The sequence below is a fragment of the Zootoca vivipara genome, chromosome 2 (genome assembly GCF_965207765.1).
Source record: "Zootoca vivipara chromosome 2, rZooViv2.hap1.1, whole genome shotgun sequence".
Lineage (NCBI taxonomy): Eukaryota > Metazoa > Chordata > Lepidosauria > Squamata > Lacertidae > Zootoca > Zootoca vivipara.
This window is the reverse complement of record NC_142584.1, coordinates 109,899,310-109,914,443: the sequence shown is the minus strand read 5'-3', so window position 1 is coordinate 109,914,443 and position 15,134 is coordinate 109,899,310. Positions and strand designations below refer to the sequence as shown.

Sequence of the window (15,134 nt, the reverse complement as noted above, 5' to 3'; positions counted from 1 at the left end):
TTTACTGAGTAAAGTGAATAAAACAGTGCATAACTTGAGACTCTTAGGGCCGTGGGTTCAAGCCCCACTTTGGGCAAAAGATTCCTGGGGGTTGGACTCGGTGACCCTTGGGTGACTTCCAACTCTACAATTCTGATATTATGTCAGGCCTTGTACAAAGCGGTGAGCATTCAACTAACACCATGTTCCCCAGACTTGAGTCGCCAGCTGTTTTTTGGACTACAACTCCCATCATTCCTAGCTAGCAAGACCAGTGGTCAGGAATGATGGGAATTGCAGTCCTCAAACAGGCACAAGTTTGGGAAACACTGAACTAAAACATAGAAGGGAAATCCATCAGAATTATGCATTCAATCAGAGCATGTGGTACCTTAACAATGATCATGAACAGAATTAACACTTCAGCTGCACACTGTATGATCTCTGCTGTTGCATTTCCAACAGCCACAGAATTGTAGCTCTGTGAACAACCCTCAGCACCCTAAAAAAATTATAGCACAGTGTAAATGTGACCTAAAATTCATCTGAAAATTTGCATGGCTGGCTGCCCCTTTGTTGTTTTTGTTCCAGACTTTTTTTTAGCAAGCATGCTAGCTTTGCATGAGCTTCTTGAGAAACTCCAGCTCAGGGGTTCCCAAACTAAGGCCCGGGGCCGGATGTGGCCCAATCGCCTTCTAAATCCGGCCCACAGATGGCCCGGGAATCAGCATGTTTTTACATGAGTAGAATGTGTCCTTTTATTTAAAATGCATCTCTGGGTTATTTGTGGGGCATAGGAATTTATTCATTTCCCCCCCCCAAAATATAGTCTGGCCCCTCACAAGGTCTGAGGGACAGTGGACCAGCCCCCTGCTGAAAAAGTTTGCTGACCCCTGCTCTAGCTTCTCATTATGAACAATGGCAATGCTATCTTCTGAAGAATGCACCTGTTTCATTACAGCAATAAAAAGGGTTATCTCCAATGAGGTCCAGCCTATTTCCCCCATTAATTTCAATGGGTGTGCCCCCCCTTTAAAAAAACAAACAAACATGAAGGCGTCTATCAGCTACCTCAATCAATCAAGCCCTTAAGTACAGGTTTGTAATGTACACGGAAGCAGGAAGACAAGTTGTCGACGTTTTAAGAGCGGGTCTTTAGTTAAGCAATAAATAAATAAGGAAGTGAATATTTGGTAAGAAACCCACTCGAGGTACTTCTAGAACAAAAGAAAGTGGCTGGTGAAGTCGGCCCTGCATTCCAATTTCACACCGTCGATGGGGCCTCATGAAGAAATCTGCAAGTTGAAAAGCAGGGGCAGGAAAAGAAGTACGAGCATTGTGGTTTGGAAGGAAACAGAAGCGGCAGTAGCTTGCCATGGGAGAGTTTAGTCTTGATGGTGCTGCTAGAGAGAGCCGTGTCCCTCTGTGCAAGAGGCCTCTTGCCTCTTGAGCATCAAAGCGGCCACCGCAAAACTCCTCCTTAGAGTTGCTCAGGTGGACGCAGAGGCTCAGCCTGCGCAAAGAGCCATTGTGTGTGGTCTGGAGGGCGGCAGAGGCCTTTCCTGTGTCTCTCAGCCCTGTGGTTCGCTCTGCTGCGACTTCACTTAAGAGTCCCTCTCTCTTAAACAAACAAGCAAAAACACACTTCTGGGAGGATGGGGTTGTGGAATTGAAAAAAGCACTTGCAAATCCAAAGAAGGGCAGGCTCTGTGGGTGACACAGGAGGGACTCGTATCTGCAACTGGGAAGGAAGTAGATCAGAAACCAAAAAGCCACTGGAGATAAGAATCGCCTTGCTGAATCCAGTAGTGAAGTTGTAAAATCTCCCAGCTCCAGATGTGGATCCAGCGTGCCGTACGTTATTACAAAACCAGCATCTCCGGCAAAGAACAAGACCCTGGAAAAGGGATGGTGAGGAAACCAGAGAGCCCTAGGCTCTGCTCACAGATCCAACCCCTGCTAAGGAGGGCTGGACTTTCTGAAGTTCCAGAGCTACAGCTGTGGAGCAGAGAGAGACTCTGAGGAGACGAGGTGATTACCCCCTGGTTAGGGGGCTTCTGGAGCATCATTGCGCTAATGCCAGCGATGTGTCTCCCCCCCCCCCAAGGACCTCAGAGGAAAATTTGAAAAAGAAGAAGGGGGAAATCTGTGCCTGTTTATAGAGGGATTTGAGTCAGTTTGCCACAGAGGAGTTCTTAAGAGAATTGTACCATACAGTCATATCTCGGGTTACAGATGCTGTGGGTTGCGTCTTTTCAGGCTGCGTCCTGCGCTGAACCCGTACGTACCCAAATGGGTTACTTCCGGGTTTTGGCGCTTGCGCAGGCACAAAATCTCTAAATTGAGATTTGTGCATGCACAGACGCGCTGATTTGCGACCCGCATGTGTGCAGACGCGGCGCTGCGGGTTGCAAACACTGTGGGTTGCGAACGTGCCTCCCGCACGGATCACATTTGCAGCCCAAGCGTCCACTGTACTTGAAAAACACCCAAAACTGTGCTTAGCGGACTCATAAGGTCAAAGAAAAAGAATGAAGATTATGGTTGCTGATTGTCCCAAAATACTGGCGAGGACATGTGTGAAGGACTCAGGATAATATTTTTTAGCATGGTTAAATTAATTCATTCAATTATTTTTCTTTAAGAAGATTTTTATGGCTCTTGATCAGTGCTTTTTTCCTGGGGGGGGGGTATGCAGGGGTATGCATAACCCTAAACATTTTGTGAATCTAAGTTTGGCCTCATTGAGGGGCAGTATTTCAATTTGTTGTTGTTGTTGTTTAGTCGTTTAGTCGTATCCGACTCTTTGTATTTCAATATGAGTAGGAAAATGAGAGTACCCCTAAACATTTTTAAGGGGAAAAAGCTAGTCTTGATTATTAAAAAACCTCTAAGAGGTTTATAAAAGTATAAAACAAAACATTCAAATTTTTGATACAAATATTGCCCTCTTTTTATTATCACAACAACCCTGTGAGGAAATGGTAGGTGACTGAAAGATGGTGACAAGCTCCAGGAAACACAACTGACTGGAGTTTTGAGCCAATCTCTCCCTGGTTCTAGTGGGAGACTCAGTGACTGTAACCTGATTTGCAAATCGCCCCCCAAAGTCTTGGGCAGAGCACCTTCCCCAGGGCTGGAGAAGAAAATTTCAATTCACTTTGCATTTAAGGGTCAACTTTTCACGAGGACTTCAACCACGAGGGCTTCGAAATGCAAGCCGATGTAGAGATGTGGGAAACCGAACTGAAGACTGGAGAAAGGACAAACGGAGAGAAACTCGAAACGGACGTATTTGCCCACCCCCTACTATTAGAGACCCTTTAACTCAAGAGCTGGGGAACCTGTAGCCTTTCCAGATCTTGTTTGAGTGTCAATTCCAATTCAGCGCTGGCCAACATGGGTCAGTGTTCAGGGACGATTGGAGTTACACAACAACAACAACAACAACAACAACAACAACAACTTCTGGAGGGGAACACGTTCCCTGCCTCTGGTTTAACTGGAGAGGTCAGGGATAAGACATGGGACATTGTACATACAGAGCATGTGCGCTGAGCTATGGTTGCAAGCTACAGAAAGAGCTGGAAAGGTTTGGGGGACGATGGATGGGCTGGAAAGGTTTTTTTGGGGGGGATGGATTGATCGCCTGCTCCAGTGGCTCCCGGAATGGAAAAGGTGAGCAGCGTTTTCCTGTGGATGGGCTGCACCTTTGGGCCGCCTTTTCTTTCTGGCCACCAGATCACATTTTCCACCGTGCGCTCACCTTCTCCGGAAGCCACTGGTGGAAGTGTGCTATGCGCACCCGATTTTGTGCTGGCCCCTGTTGCAGTTCAAACCGAGTCCTCACTGCTTCGTGTCGATGATGCCTCTGGAGTGTTTCTGCTTCTGCTTCATCCTCTGGGCAGGTAAGGAGTGGCTCTTTCATGTCCCTTCCTCCTGGAGATGTGCATTCGTCTGGTCTCTGCTGACTGCTCGAAGGCCCCCCCTGGTGCTAGGGTGCCCAGGAGAGAGGGAGGACGGAGCTCTTGTTCTGTTAATAGCTGTATAGAAGAGGGCAGTTTCTTGTAAAAACACAAATACAATTGAATTTCTCCCTCATCCCTGCTGTGGACTAATGCAACTGGCATTAAAGCCATGTGAGTTTTATTTCCTCCTCTTGACCGTGTTGGAAATAAGTTGTGTGTGAACACAAGTGCCTCATTCAGGGACCATTAAGACTGTACGGTTTAGCCAAGCTGGGAGATTATCAATTAACCCCTGTGCTGCAAACTCCGAAACTTGTGACAAAAGAGGCAACGCGTAGACCAATGAATGATAAAGGCATAAATACATGAATTCATAAAGCAGAACAACAAAGCATGGTGCAAAACCATAATGTATTATTTAGAAAAAGGCTCCTAACATCATAATCTCTATAAACAAAGTGAGTACTATAGTCTCTTAATAGTAACTGAAATAATGTTCACCTGGCAATGCAGTCTTTGAAATGCCTGTCGATGCCTGTCGACAAATAATGGCCCATGCCTCATCCAACGGAATATTGGTATATAATGAGGCAGCATCCAACGCAGCAAGGACCGTGGATTCAGTAACTGCTGTATGTTCTAGCAGTCAAATAAAATGGGCTGTAACCTGCAAATAAGCAGGCAAAAGACTGCCAAAAGGAATCCAAGTATTTTGCAGAGGGCTCCAAAATCGATCCCGTGGGCCTCCCGGGTGGGGAATGAATATTTTTGTGAAGTTCACTTTGTTCATTGCTGAGGTATGCATTTGTTTTGTTTAATTTATTCCATTTTATCATGTATGTTTTGTAAATGATTTTGGTCATCAGGACTCATGCTCATGCGGGTTCTCGTCCCTGACATTATTATTTTTTTGTAGTTAACGCTGAGGAAGATTAAGTCAAAACAGGGTTATTATCCGGATCACTGTCCTTACGATCACCTTGGCACCGACGTGCATTGACAGGCATCGACAGGCATTTCAAAGATTGCATTGCCAGATGAACATTATTTCAGTTACTATTAAGAGACTATAGTACTTACTTTGTTTATAGAGATTATGATGTTAGGAACCTTACCCTATATAATAAAGTCCAAGTGTCTCTGCGTCCAGTCCCTGTGTCCCTGGGTTTCATATGCCCCACAGACAACCATTGGGACTTGGAACGCAGAGACACTTGGATGCCGCGGTGGCGGCTGCCGCGGCTGCCGCTACCACAGTGCCCCCCCATGGCCGCTGCGCCGCCCGACAAGGAGGAGGAGGAGCCCGGTCCGGCTCCCGCCGCCGCGGCCCCGGATCCCAATGCCGCCATCTTGGTCCACTGCCGCCTCCTCCGCCTCCTCCTCACAACCCTCCCTGGCCCGTGAGAGGAGCGGCTCTTACTTGCATTCCCGGTACGCCCCACAGCCAAGCACTCCTCTCACATATATTCTAGCGCCCATTGGCCCGTGAGAGGAGTGGCGGGGCCGCGGCCTTCCCTCCCTCTCTGCGCTCGGCCGCAGGGCACGACGGCAGAGCAAGTTTGTTTACTTGTGTTTCCGGCGTGCCACGCGGCAGAGCGCAGAGAGGGAGGGAAGGCCACGGCTCCGCCGCTCTTCTCACATATGTTCTAGTGCCCGTTTATTTAACGGGCTCAATGACACTAGTCCTAAATAATACATTGTGGTTTTGCACCATGCTTTGTTGTTCTGCTTTATGAATTTATGTATTTATGCCTTTATCATTCATTGGTCTACGTGTTGCCTCGTTTGTCACACGCTGGGAGATTAGTCTGGGAGAACTGGTCAAGACCATGAACTATGGTAGGAACAACTGGGGCCCCTGCCTTTCCTTCTCTCTCACCCCCATCCCATTTCCACTCTCCTAGCTTCCCAGGCTCAACCACCCCTTGTGGTCTCCCAGCCCAGCTCAGCAGAAGGCACTGAAGGCAGTTCCGTCACCTTGCACTGTTCCTACAACTCCACCTCAGAGCCCAAGGTTGGGAGCTTCCGGTGGGTGAAGGAGCCAGGGGTGGAGGTCAGAAAGACCACCCGGGAATTCATGGGAAGGGTGAGTCCGACCTCGGAGCAGGGCTTCCTCTTGGAGAGCAGAGCTGACATAGAGATACGGGATCTGAGACATTACGACTCTGGGGTGTACCGATGCGTGGTGAAGATCCCTGGATTCCAGGAGACATCGGGGAACGGGACTGAGCTTCGTGTGGTCAAAAAAGACCCAAAAGGTAAGTTGATGGGAAATCTAGGAGGCCTGGCTTTTGTATGGGTGGAGGAAGTATTGCCCAATTCAGGCTCCCAATCTGGTGCCCCAGATCAAGCTGACCTGAATAGCTTTTGATAGTCCATAAGTTCTGAGCAGTGGTGTAGCAAGGTTAGGTGGTACCCAGTGCGGAAAATTTTCTGTGTGGACAGTAAGTTGGGGTGAGGGATTGATATATAAGAGGAGACTGGGAGGAGATATGAGAGCCATCTTAAAATATCTCAAGAGCTGTATCATGGAAGATGGAGCAAGCTTGTTTTCTCATGCTCCGGAGGAAGGACCCAAACCAATGGATCTCTGCCACGGATGCTTTAGTTGATGTTCCTGCATTGCAGAAGGTTGGATTAGACGACTTTTTGGGCTCCTTCCAATTCTACAATTCTATGATTCTAAGTTACAAGAAAGGAGATTCCGACTAAACCTCAGGAAAAGCTTTATGGCACAGTTTGGGTGGCCATCTGTCATGGATGCTACAGGGTCTTTCCAGCTCTACAACTATATGATTCTGTTATTGTATCAGTCAGAGAATATATTTGTGCTGGAGCTGCAGAGTTCTATACATTTATCTGTACGTTTCATCTACGTATCTAATCAGCTGAGGACCGGCTGCCGCTTGAGGTTCTCCCCTAGATTGGATGGGCAGCAGTGGTGTCGCTGAATGTTCCCAAACATTCTAACTGCTAAGGGGAAAGGCCATTCCCAGGGCATACCTGCCAAGTTCCTGCCGGAAAAATAAGGGATTGGCAGACCGGAAGTAGCGCTGCCGCCATTTGGAACTGGGCAGAGCAGCATCGAAAGTCGCTTCTGAGCATGCTCCACCCAGTTCCAAAATGGCCCCCTGCGCCAGAAATCGCTTCTGCGCATGTCCAGAGACTCCAGACATGCGCAGAAGGAGCCTCCCCCGGCCGGTAAGTAAACCGGGGAAAAACAAAAAAAATCCGTTTTCCCAGCTGGGAACAGCTGGAAAAACGGGGGTTTCCCGGGGAATACGGGAGACTTGGCAGCTATGTCTCAGGGTGTGATATCATTTGCTACATGAGAAATAGACAGTTGGTTGTTCTGTCTGAGAGGGAAAAACCCCATGCATGGCCAAAGCTTAGCTGCCAAGTATCCCGTTTTTCGCGGGAAACCCCCGGATTTTAATCCGTTTCCCACTGTTCTCCCGAATGGAGAAAAATCCCGGAAATCCACCGGATTTCCTACCTGCCAGGGAGCCTCCATTTTGGGTGCTGCTTTGCCCATGTGTGGGCACCGGAAATTGGGCAGAGCGGCACCGGAAGTCGCTTCTACGCATGCCCGGCGGCCATCTTGGTGTTCGGTGTCCCCACATTTCCGGTGTGGACTTCCGGCTTCTACGCAACTTCTGGTGCCGCGCCGCTGCTGATCCCGCATTTTTCAGCGGGAGACTTGGCAGGTATGGGCCAAAGGACAACACTGTGTTTTCTTGTTGGCAGCAATGAGGCAAGAGATTCTCTGTGCTAGTGTATAAAAAGGCATGGAGGAAAATCTGAAGTTAAAAAAAAGAAAGAAAGAAACTGCAACAACAATCCAGCAGGATCGGTTGAACTGTTGGATTTAATCTGAAATTTTCTCACAATGTCTTCCTGTATTGCGGCACTGTGTACATATCCGGGTGAGTGTGTCGCAAAATATTTTGTTACCTTGATTCTGACGTTTGATGATGTAATACCCCATCTATTCTCTCTCCTAGAAGATCCTAAGAAACCTGCTGAAAATAGCACACATTCCATACCGCTTTGGGCAGGGCTCAGCTCAGCCCTGGCGGCTTTTGTAGCTTCTCCTCTGATAGTGCTCTACTGTAGGAACAGACAAGGTGAGCATGGTGACTGGAACTTGTCTCTAAACCAGAGATGGGCAATAAGCATTTGACAGACCTGGGGGTTGAAGGCAGGGTGGATAAAAATCAATGATTTTTAAAATAAATAAATGAAATGGATTTTTTTAAAATTTAAATCGGATTTTTTTGATTTAAAAATTGGATTTTTAAAATTAAATGCTTTTGGAGGAAAAATCTTTCTAAAGATAGTTTTCTATTTAAGTTACATTGTAGTCCAAAGGCTATTCATCAGGAAATAAGGATTTAAGTTTTTAATAATAATAATAATAATAATAATAATAATAATAATAATACCAGTAATTTATTTATACCCCGCCCATCTGGCTGGGTTTCCCCAGCCACGCTGGGCAGCTTCCAACAGAAAGATAAAATAAAATAATCGATTAAACATTAAAAGCATCCCTAAACAGGGCTGCCTTCAGATGTCTTCTAAATTTTTTATTCAAAAAATGAATCCTTCATCTGGTTGTAAATATTAAAATTATACCAGCAAGAATGAGTCTTTCTGTAAAAAAAGAAGAAGATTTAAATCAAGTCTTACTGACTAGTGATTTAAATCGTGATTGAAATCGATTTGATTTAAATAAAATCCACCCTGGTTTAAGGTGACCCCGAAAACAATTACATTTGACCTGTGGCAACCCTACCATATTTTAATTGAGGTGCTGTAAAAAAAACAGCAACACATTTGTCCAGGGTTGCACTTACAAGGAAAAGAAGCATAGATACAGTGGTACCTCTACTTACGAATTTAATGTGTTCCGAACGCACATTCGTAAGTCGAAAAAATTTGTAAGTCGAATCCCATAGGAATGCATTGGGAGAAAAAAATCTCAAGTCGAAGCAACCCTATCTAAAAATTCGTAAGTAGAAAAAATCCTATCTAAACCGCATCCAAGATGGCAGACGGAGCTCCGTTCGTAAGTAGAAACATTCGTAAGTAGAGTTATTCGTAAGTAGAGGTACCACTGTATGTTTTCAAAGTGTGTGTGTGAGAGAGAAAGAAACAGACAGACAGGTACTGTACAGAGAAATAAGAGAGAGTGAATATAGTCATACCTCGGTTTAAGTACACCTCGGTTTGAGTATTTTCAGTTTAAGTACTCCGCGGACCCGTCTGGAATGGATTAATCCACTTTCCATTACTTTCAATGGGAAAGTTCGCTTCAGGTTAAGTACGGACTTCCGGAACCAATTACAGTCATACCTCGGGTTAAGTACGCTTCAGGTTGAGTACTCCGCGGACCTGTCTGGAACAGATTAATCCACTTTCCATTTCTTTCAATGGGAAAGTTCGCTTCAGGTTAAGTACGCTTCAGGTTAAGTACAGATTTCTGGAACCAATTGTGTTTGTAAACCGAGGTACCACTGTATCCACACTTATTTTCATTTATTTAACAGAGTCTGTAGACCACTTGATTGTAAACCTTCCTAACCAGCTTGCATAAAATAACATACACACCAACCTTATTTGTGCAAGCCAGAATTAAAAACAAGTTAAGTCTTTAAAAAGCCAAAATATAAACAATACCAGTAGTTAAAAATAGATATCGTAAAACAACATATTAAAAACACATGTGAACTCTCCATATTTGGGAAGGCTTTCATAAACAAGTAAGCTTTTAGCGGATGCTAAATATAGGTGTACACTTGAAACTCGCATCTCTCTTGTGGATTTTCTTGAGGTTTTACACCCACTGCAAATCTCCTCTAGGGCAGGATTTTTTTAAAAATAAAAAAATTATGAATACAACAGTGCTTACTAGGGTGATGACTTTTTCATTTCCCCCCCTCAAAAATTATTTCCTGTAGCACAAATGGATGACTAAAATGAGGTATACTCCATTGAAATATTAAAAAAGATTACACACAAACCGTTTTTAATTTTTTTGTATGCCGTTTTACCATTTCATAAAATTGTATTAACAATTCTATATATATTTCGTATCACATTTGGACACAACACCACATTCCACAATGGGGAGTGTTCTTAGCAACATAGGGTATACAAATGTCACACCTGCGCAAGGTAAAAGCCCCTTTTTGGGACCTCAAAAGTCAGCCAGCAGACCCTGCCGGGCATGCTGGGAAAAGAACCTACAGGAGAGGTAGCAAAACATTGCCCTCTATACTGTTACTGAGCTAAAAAAAGCTTCCTTGTGTGTTTGATGACCCTATATAATGTTGTATATATGTGACTCTAAAGCTTGGGTTCAATTTTATATCTGCTTAAAGTGACTTCAAAAATGGTCAAAAAACTGATAAATAAATTTTTTAAAATCATTTTGTGCATGAGGTTTTTTTTAAATCAAATCTCTTCGAAAGTAAGATTTTATCTAATCTTTAATGAAAGCTCATCAAATTATGATACAGGGAAATGAGGTTGTAAAAAAGTCATCACCTGTGGCAGCGACTTTAATAGGGACCAGGAGTTGAGCCTTCTAGCTGCACAGCTCCACCCCGACCCCAAATAGTCCCACTGGCCATTCCATAAATTCACCACACCAGAACTGTGCTGTGTTGGCTATGGCTGATGGATGTTGCTGTCCAAAACATCTGGAGGGCACCAGTTTGGTGAAAGCTGCTATAGCGTAGGAGAGAGACGGGAACCAAGGATAGGTCTCCTGTGGGTTATATATTTAGAGGAGAATTTGTTCGGATTGCATCTCACTCACTACATTTTACTAAACCGAATTTGCAGGTCGCCGCCAAGCAAGAGGATCCGGGATAAAACGCCTGAGTCAAGTAAGCCCTGAGCTTCAAAACAGAGTTAGGCTTGCAAGTGTAGCGCTCAGAAACCTGGCTCCAAGCTGGATACAGTTGGGAGGCGATGCAGAAGGGCTGCTGTTCAGTGGCAGAGACTCTGCTGCATGGCAAAGGTCTCAGATCTGATACCCGATATCTGCAGACTGGCTTCTGCTTGAAACACTGTTAGCTAGCATAGATAATACTAGATGGGCAAGTTTGGAAATTGGGAGGAGGTTGGAGAGGTGAGGCAGACCTGGTGTAGACTCTAGCCCAGAGGTTTTCAAACTTTTTGAGTCTACGGCTCCCTTGAGCATAGGTCGGCAACGTCCGGCCCATGGGCTGGATGTGGCCCACGGAGGCCGTTTATCCGGGCCACGGACTGCCCGTGAACCGAGCCGCCCGCTCGACGAGTCCCCTGCGTGCTGCGCTAAACCGGTGCAGCGCGGCTCAGGGACTCGACGAGTGGCACCAAAAATGGTGCCCGCGCAGACACTGGAAATCGTGTCTGCGCAGCCGTGGGCATGCGCAGAAGCGATTTCCGGCACCGCGCTGCCCATGTCCGGGGCACCGGAAATGGCTTCTGCACAGCTGCGGGCATGCGCAGAAGCCATTTCCGGCATCCTGGACATGGGCAGCGCGGTGCCGGAAATCGCTTCTGTGCAGCCGTGGATAGTCCATTTGAATCCTCCAGTCCACGGCCGGAAAACGTTGCCACGCCTGCCCTTGAGCAACTACATTCTTTCTGCAGCTTCCCTGTGGGGCTCAGGAGCCCAGTTGTGTCACCCCTTGCCTGCAGAGCCAGCAGGCCCTCACCCCTTTTCGAACACCCTCCCTTGTGAAGTGTTCACTCAGGCTCCTCTTTTCTCCCCTCTCCTTAGGAGTCCTCCAGGCAGCAGCCACCACTGCCCCTGGTCCCCAAGAGAGGTGCCTCCTCAAGCCGCCATCTCCAGTCCTACCTGGAGATGCCACTAAGGCTGGGGGCCTGGGAAGAGGATGCCCCCAGCCTTAGTGGCCCGACAGAGACTGGCTAAAGACATAGGTGCCAACTCCCAGATTGAAACTGGTGTGGCACCGGAAGTTGTGCTGTGGCCATTTTGGAAGTGGGCAGAGCGGCACCGGAAGTTGCTTCTACGCATGCTCTGCCCATTTCCAAAATGGCTGCAGCGCCAGAAATCGCTTCTGTGCATGTCCAGAGACTCCAGACATGCGCAGAAGGAGCCTCCCCGGGCTGGTAAGAATCCGGGGGAGTTACATGTGGCTGTACCAGTTTTGAGGAGACATCTGGGGAAAGTCACAAATGATGACCCTGATTCCTTGACCTCTTTCCACAGGACAAGAAGGCAGAGTCAATGGCAGATCTGAATTATTCAGAGCTGGTCGTGAAGACAGCGGGGAAATCCAAGAGTCAAAGAGAAAAGGTCACATATGCTTCCATATGTGTATAGTCTTTTAAAAAAAATTATTGCATTTTTGAAAGTTACAGAGAAAAGAATAAATTAAAAATTACAACCGAATACACAAAAAGAAAAGAAAAAAGAGAGAAAAAGAATAAAAGAAATAATACCCCAAAAAAGAGGGGGGAAGAATTTAAAAGATAGGTGTATAGTCTTGGAGTAAGTGCCACCATCCTCAAACCTACAGCAATTCTTCAACTTCCTGCCTGCTGCACAAATCGCTTGAAAATAGATAATTCTCTTGGTGGGCCACCTAATGATTTGTCTGTCTGTTGTAGCAATTGTAATGTGCTGGGCTAGATTCGCATCCCATAGAATTTAAGAATGCAAGAAAATGCAAGAAATAGAAGCAATTAAAAAACAACAACACCCAATTAAGAATCAATATGAATATTTAACATGGGCGGGCTGTGTAGACTGTGCCACAGATTGGGAATCCATCCTCTATGTACATTCCTGTTAGCAGGATTTTGATCTGTGGCAGCTTGAAAGCCAGGAGAAGAATAAGGATGGAAAAACTGCCAATTTCCCCCCACTTGGGGGACTTAAAGCAAAAACAAATGAGGAGGATGTAGAAATGTTTAGTACAACTTCAAGAAAGGTTTACCTTCGAATGAACTGTTTAAAAATGAACTGTTTAAATACTGTTTTTCCAGATTTTTCTTCAGTGCTGTAAATTATTGGCTAAGAATAACAAGTCATATGCAACCATAGTTTTGGTAATAATGATGATGATAATGATAATTATCAGCAAAAATAACCAACTGAGATGTATAGAATTCAAGACCCAATAATACACAATTATTCACTTCCTGCCTTATACAAATATTTATATACAAATGCTTATCGAAGGTTTTATTTTGCTTGCTACTCCTTTGACATTCTGGATGGGTATTTCAATTCATAATATGTTCTCCTGGATTCTATACCTTGGAAGTCAAACAGAAACCGTTCCGGAAGTCCATTCAACTTCCAAAACGTTCGGAAACCAAAGTGTGGCTTCTGATTGGCTGCAGGAGCGTCCTGCAGCCAATCAGAAGCCACGGAAGCTACGGTGGATGTTTGGCTTCCAAAAATCGGAACACTCACTTCCAGGTTTGCAGCATTCGGGAGCCAATTTGTCCGGGAGCCAAGGCGTTTGAGATCCAAGGTACAACTGTATTTGCCTCTGTTCCAGAAACATGCATGTTCCCATAACTATTTCAGCCATATAGTCGTATATTCTTTCTCCCCTGTATTTAAAATATTTTAATGCAGGTCTAGCCCTACCATTTGACAAAGTGAAGCGGCCACCTCAGGCAACTGATTCTGTGTGTCATGAAAAGGCAGCAGAATGTTAGCTATTTAATGTCTCATTATTCTGCCCCCCCGCCATCCTCCCCCCCCCCCGTGCTGCCACAGAGGGAGAGATGTGCTTGTGAAATATTCTTCCTCAGGTATCAAAATTATTTCGGACTTGGATGCTTGATGGACTTCGGCTTGGAAAGGCAGTGGTGTTTGCTGCCCCACCTCAGGCATCACAATTACTTGAGCAAAAAATGGCTTTTTTAGACAGTTGGAGACCAAGGAGAGAGACTTATGGGCTTACCTTCCAAGTCCCGGACTGCAGAATCCGGGACCGGCAGCCGTGTGACACCGGAAGTTGCGTCGACGTAACTTCCGGTGTTGCTTTGCCCTTCTATGGGCACCCAAAATGGCCGCCGCCGGCTTCAAAAGTAGCTTCTGCGCATGACCGGAAGTGCGTCGACACAACTTCCGGTATCGACCTCCCATCTATGGGCACCAAAATGGCCGCCGCCGTCACCAGAAGTCACAGCTACGCACTTCCGGTCATGCGTAGATGCGACTTTTGAAGCCGCCGGTGGCCATTTTTTGTGCCCATAGAGGGGCAAATCAGAAAAAAAGGCCGCCGGTAGGAGAAAAACGGGAGACGAAGTGATACGGGGGACCACCGGGAAAAGGTAAGTAAAAACGGGGGTTTCCCGGGGGAAACGGGAGACTTGGCAGCTATGCTTGTGGGGGAAGGGGGGGGGGAAAGAGTGAGTAAAAAAAGAAGATGGAAAAACTTCATTCAGAGGCAAAAAGGGGTGTTATTCTCCACCTTTCACCAGCAATTCTACCCCTCTCCCTTTGAAAGATGGTGGCGCAGAAATGGCAACAATTCTAACATTTCACCAGCAGGTGGCAGCCTCTCCTGGCTGTCACAAAGCTACATTTTTTGCTAAGTCCAAAAGCAGCTATGGCTGACTAAAGAGACAGGATAGAGTGTTATTGAGGTTGTACAAGATGTTAGAGATGTTGTTGCCCTCCTCTTGTTCACCGATCTTGCAGGGTTTTGTAGTGGCTCAAAAGCCCGCAAAAGCTGATTGACCGGAGATAACACAGGGGCAAACTAAATCATGGAATCATAGAGTTGGAAGGGATCCCAAGGGGCATCTAGTCCAACCCCCTGCAATGCAGGAACCTCAGCTAAAGCATCCATGACAGCTGGCCCTTCATCCTCTGTTTAGAAACCTCCAAGGAAGGAGAGTCCACCACCTCCTGTGGGAGTCCGTTCCACTGCTGAACAGCTCTTGCTGCCAGAAAGTTTTTCCAAATGTTTAGTCGGAATCCCCTTTCTTGCATCTTGAAGCCATGGGTTCGAGTCCTACCATGTGACAGCCCTTAAGATATTTGAAGATGGCTGTCATATCTCCTCTCAGTCTCCTCTTTTCCAGGCTAAACATACCCAGCTCCTTCAAGCATTCCTCATAAGGCTCAGTTTCCAGACCCTTGATCATCTTGGTTGCTCTCCTCTGCGCATGTTCCAGCTTGTCAACATCCTTCTTAAAGTG

At 46.1% G+C, this 15,134-nt stretch overlaps 1 protein-coding gene across 1 annotated transcript; it reads left to right on the top strand.

Moving 5' to 3' along the window:
- The first annotated feature begins 3,841 nt into the window (after nucleotides 1-3,841).
- On the top strand, nucleotides 3,842-12,415 carry LOC148687056 (natural cytotoxicity triggering receptor 3-like). Its single transcript, XM_088662479.1, has 6 exons — nucleotides 3,842-3,887; nucleotides 5,131-5,253; nucleotides 5,852-6,205; nucleotides 7,952-8,074; nucleotides 10,800-10,843; nucleotides 12,178-12,415. Exons 1-6 carry the CDS (start codon nucleotides 3,842-3,844, stop codon nucleotides 12,289-12,291), a joined length of 804 nt encoding a protein of 267 aa, XP_088518605.1. The 3' UTR covers nucleotides 12,292-12,415.
- Nucleotides 12,416-15,134: the final 2,719 nt, after the last annotated feature.

Coding starts and splice junctions, on each gene's coding strand:
- LOC148687056 (XM_088662479.1), top strand. CDS start 3,842: ATGATGCCTCTGGAGTGTTTCTGCTTCTGCTTCATCCTCTGGGCAG. Junction 6,206..7,951: donor GGTCAAAAAAGACCCAAAAG/GTAAGTTGATGG, acceptor TCTCTCTCCTAG/AAGATCCTAAGAAACCTGCT. Junction 8,075..10,799: donor CTACTGTAGGAACAGACAAG/GTGAGCATGGTG, acceptor CCGAATTTGCAG/GTCGCCGCCAAGCAAGAGGA.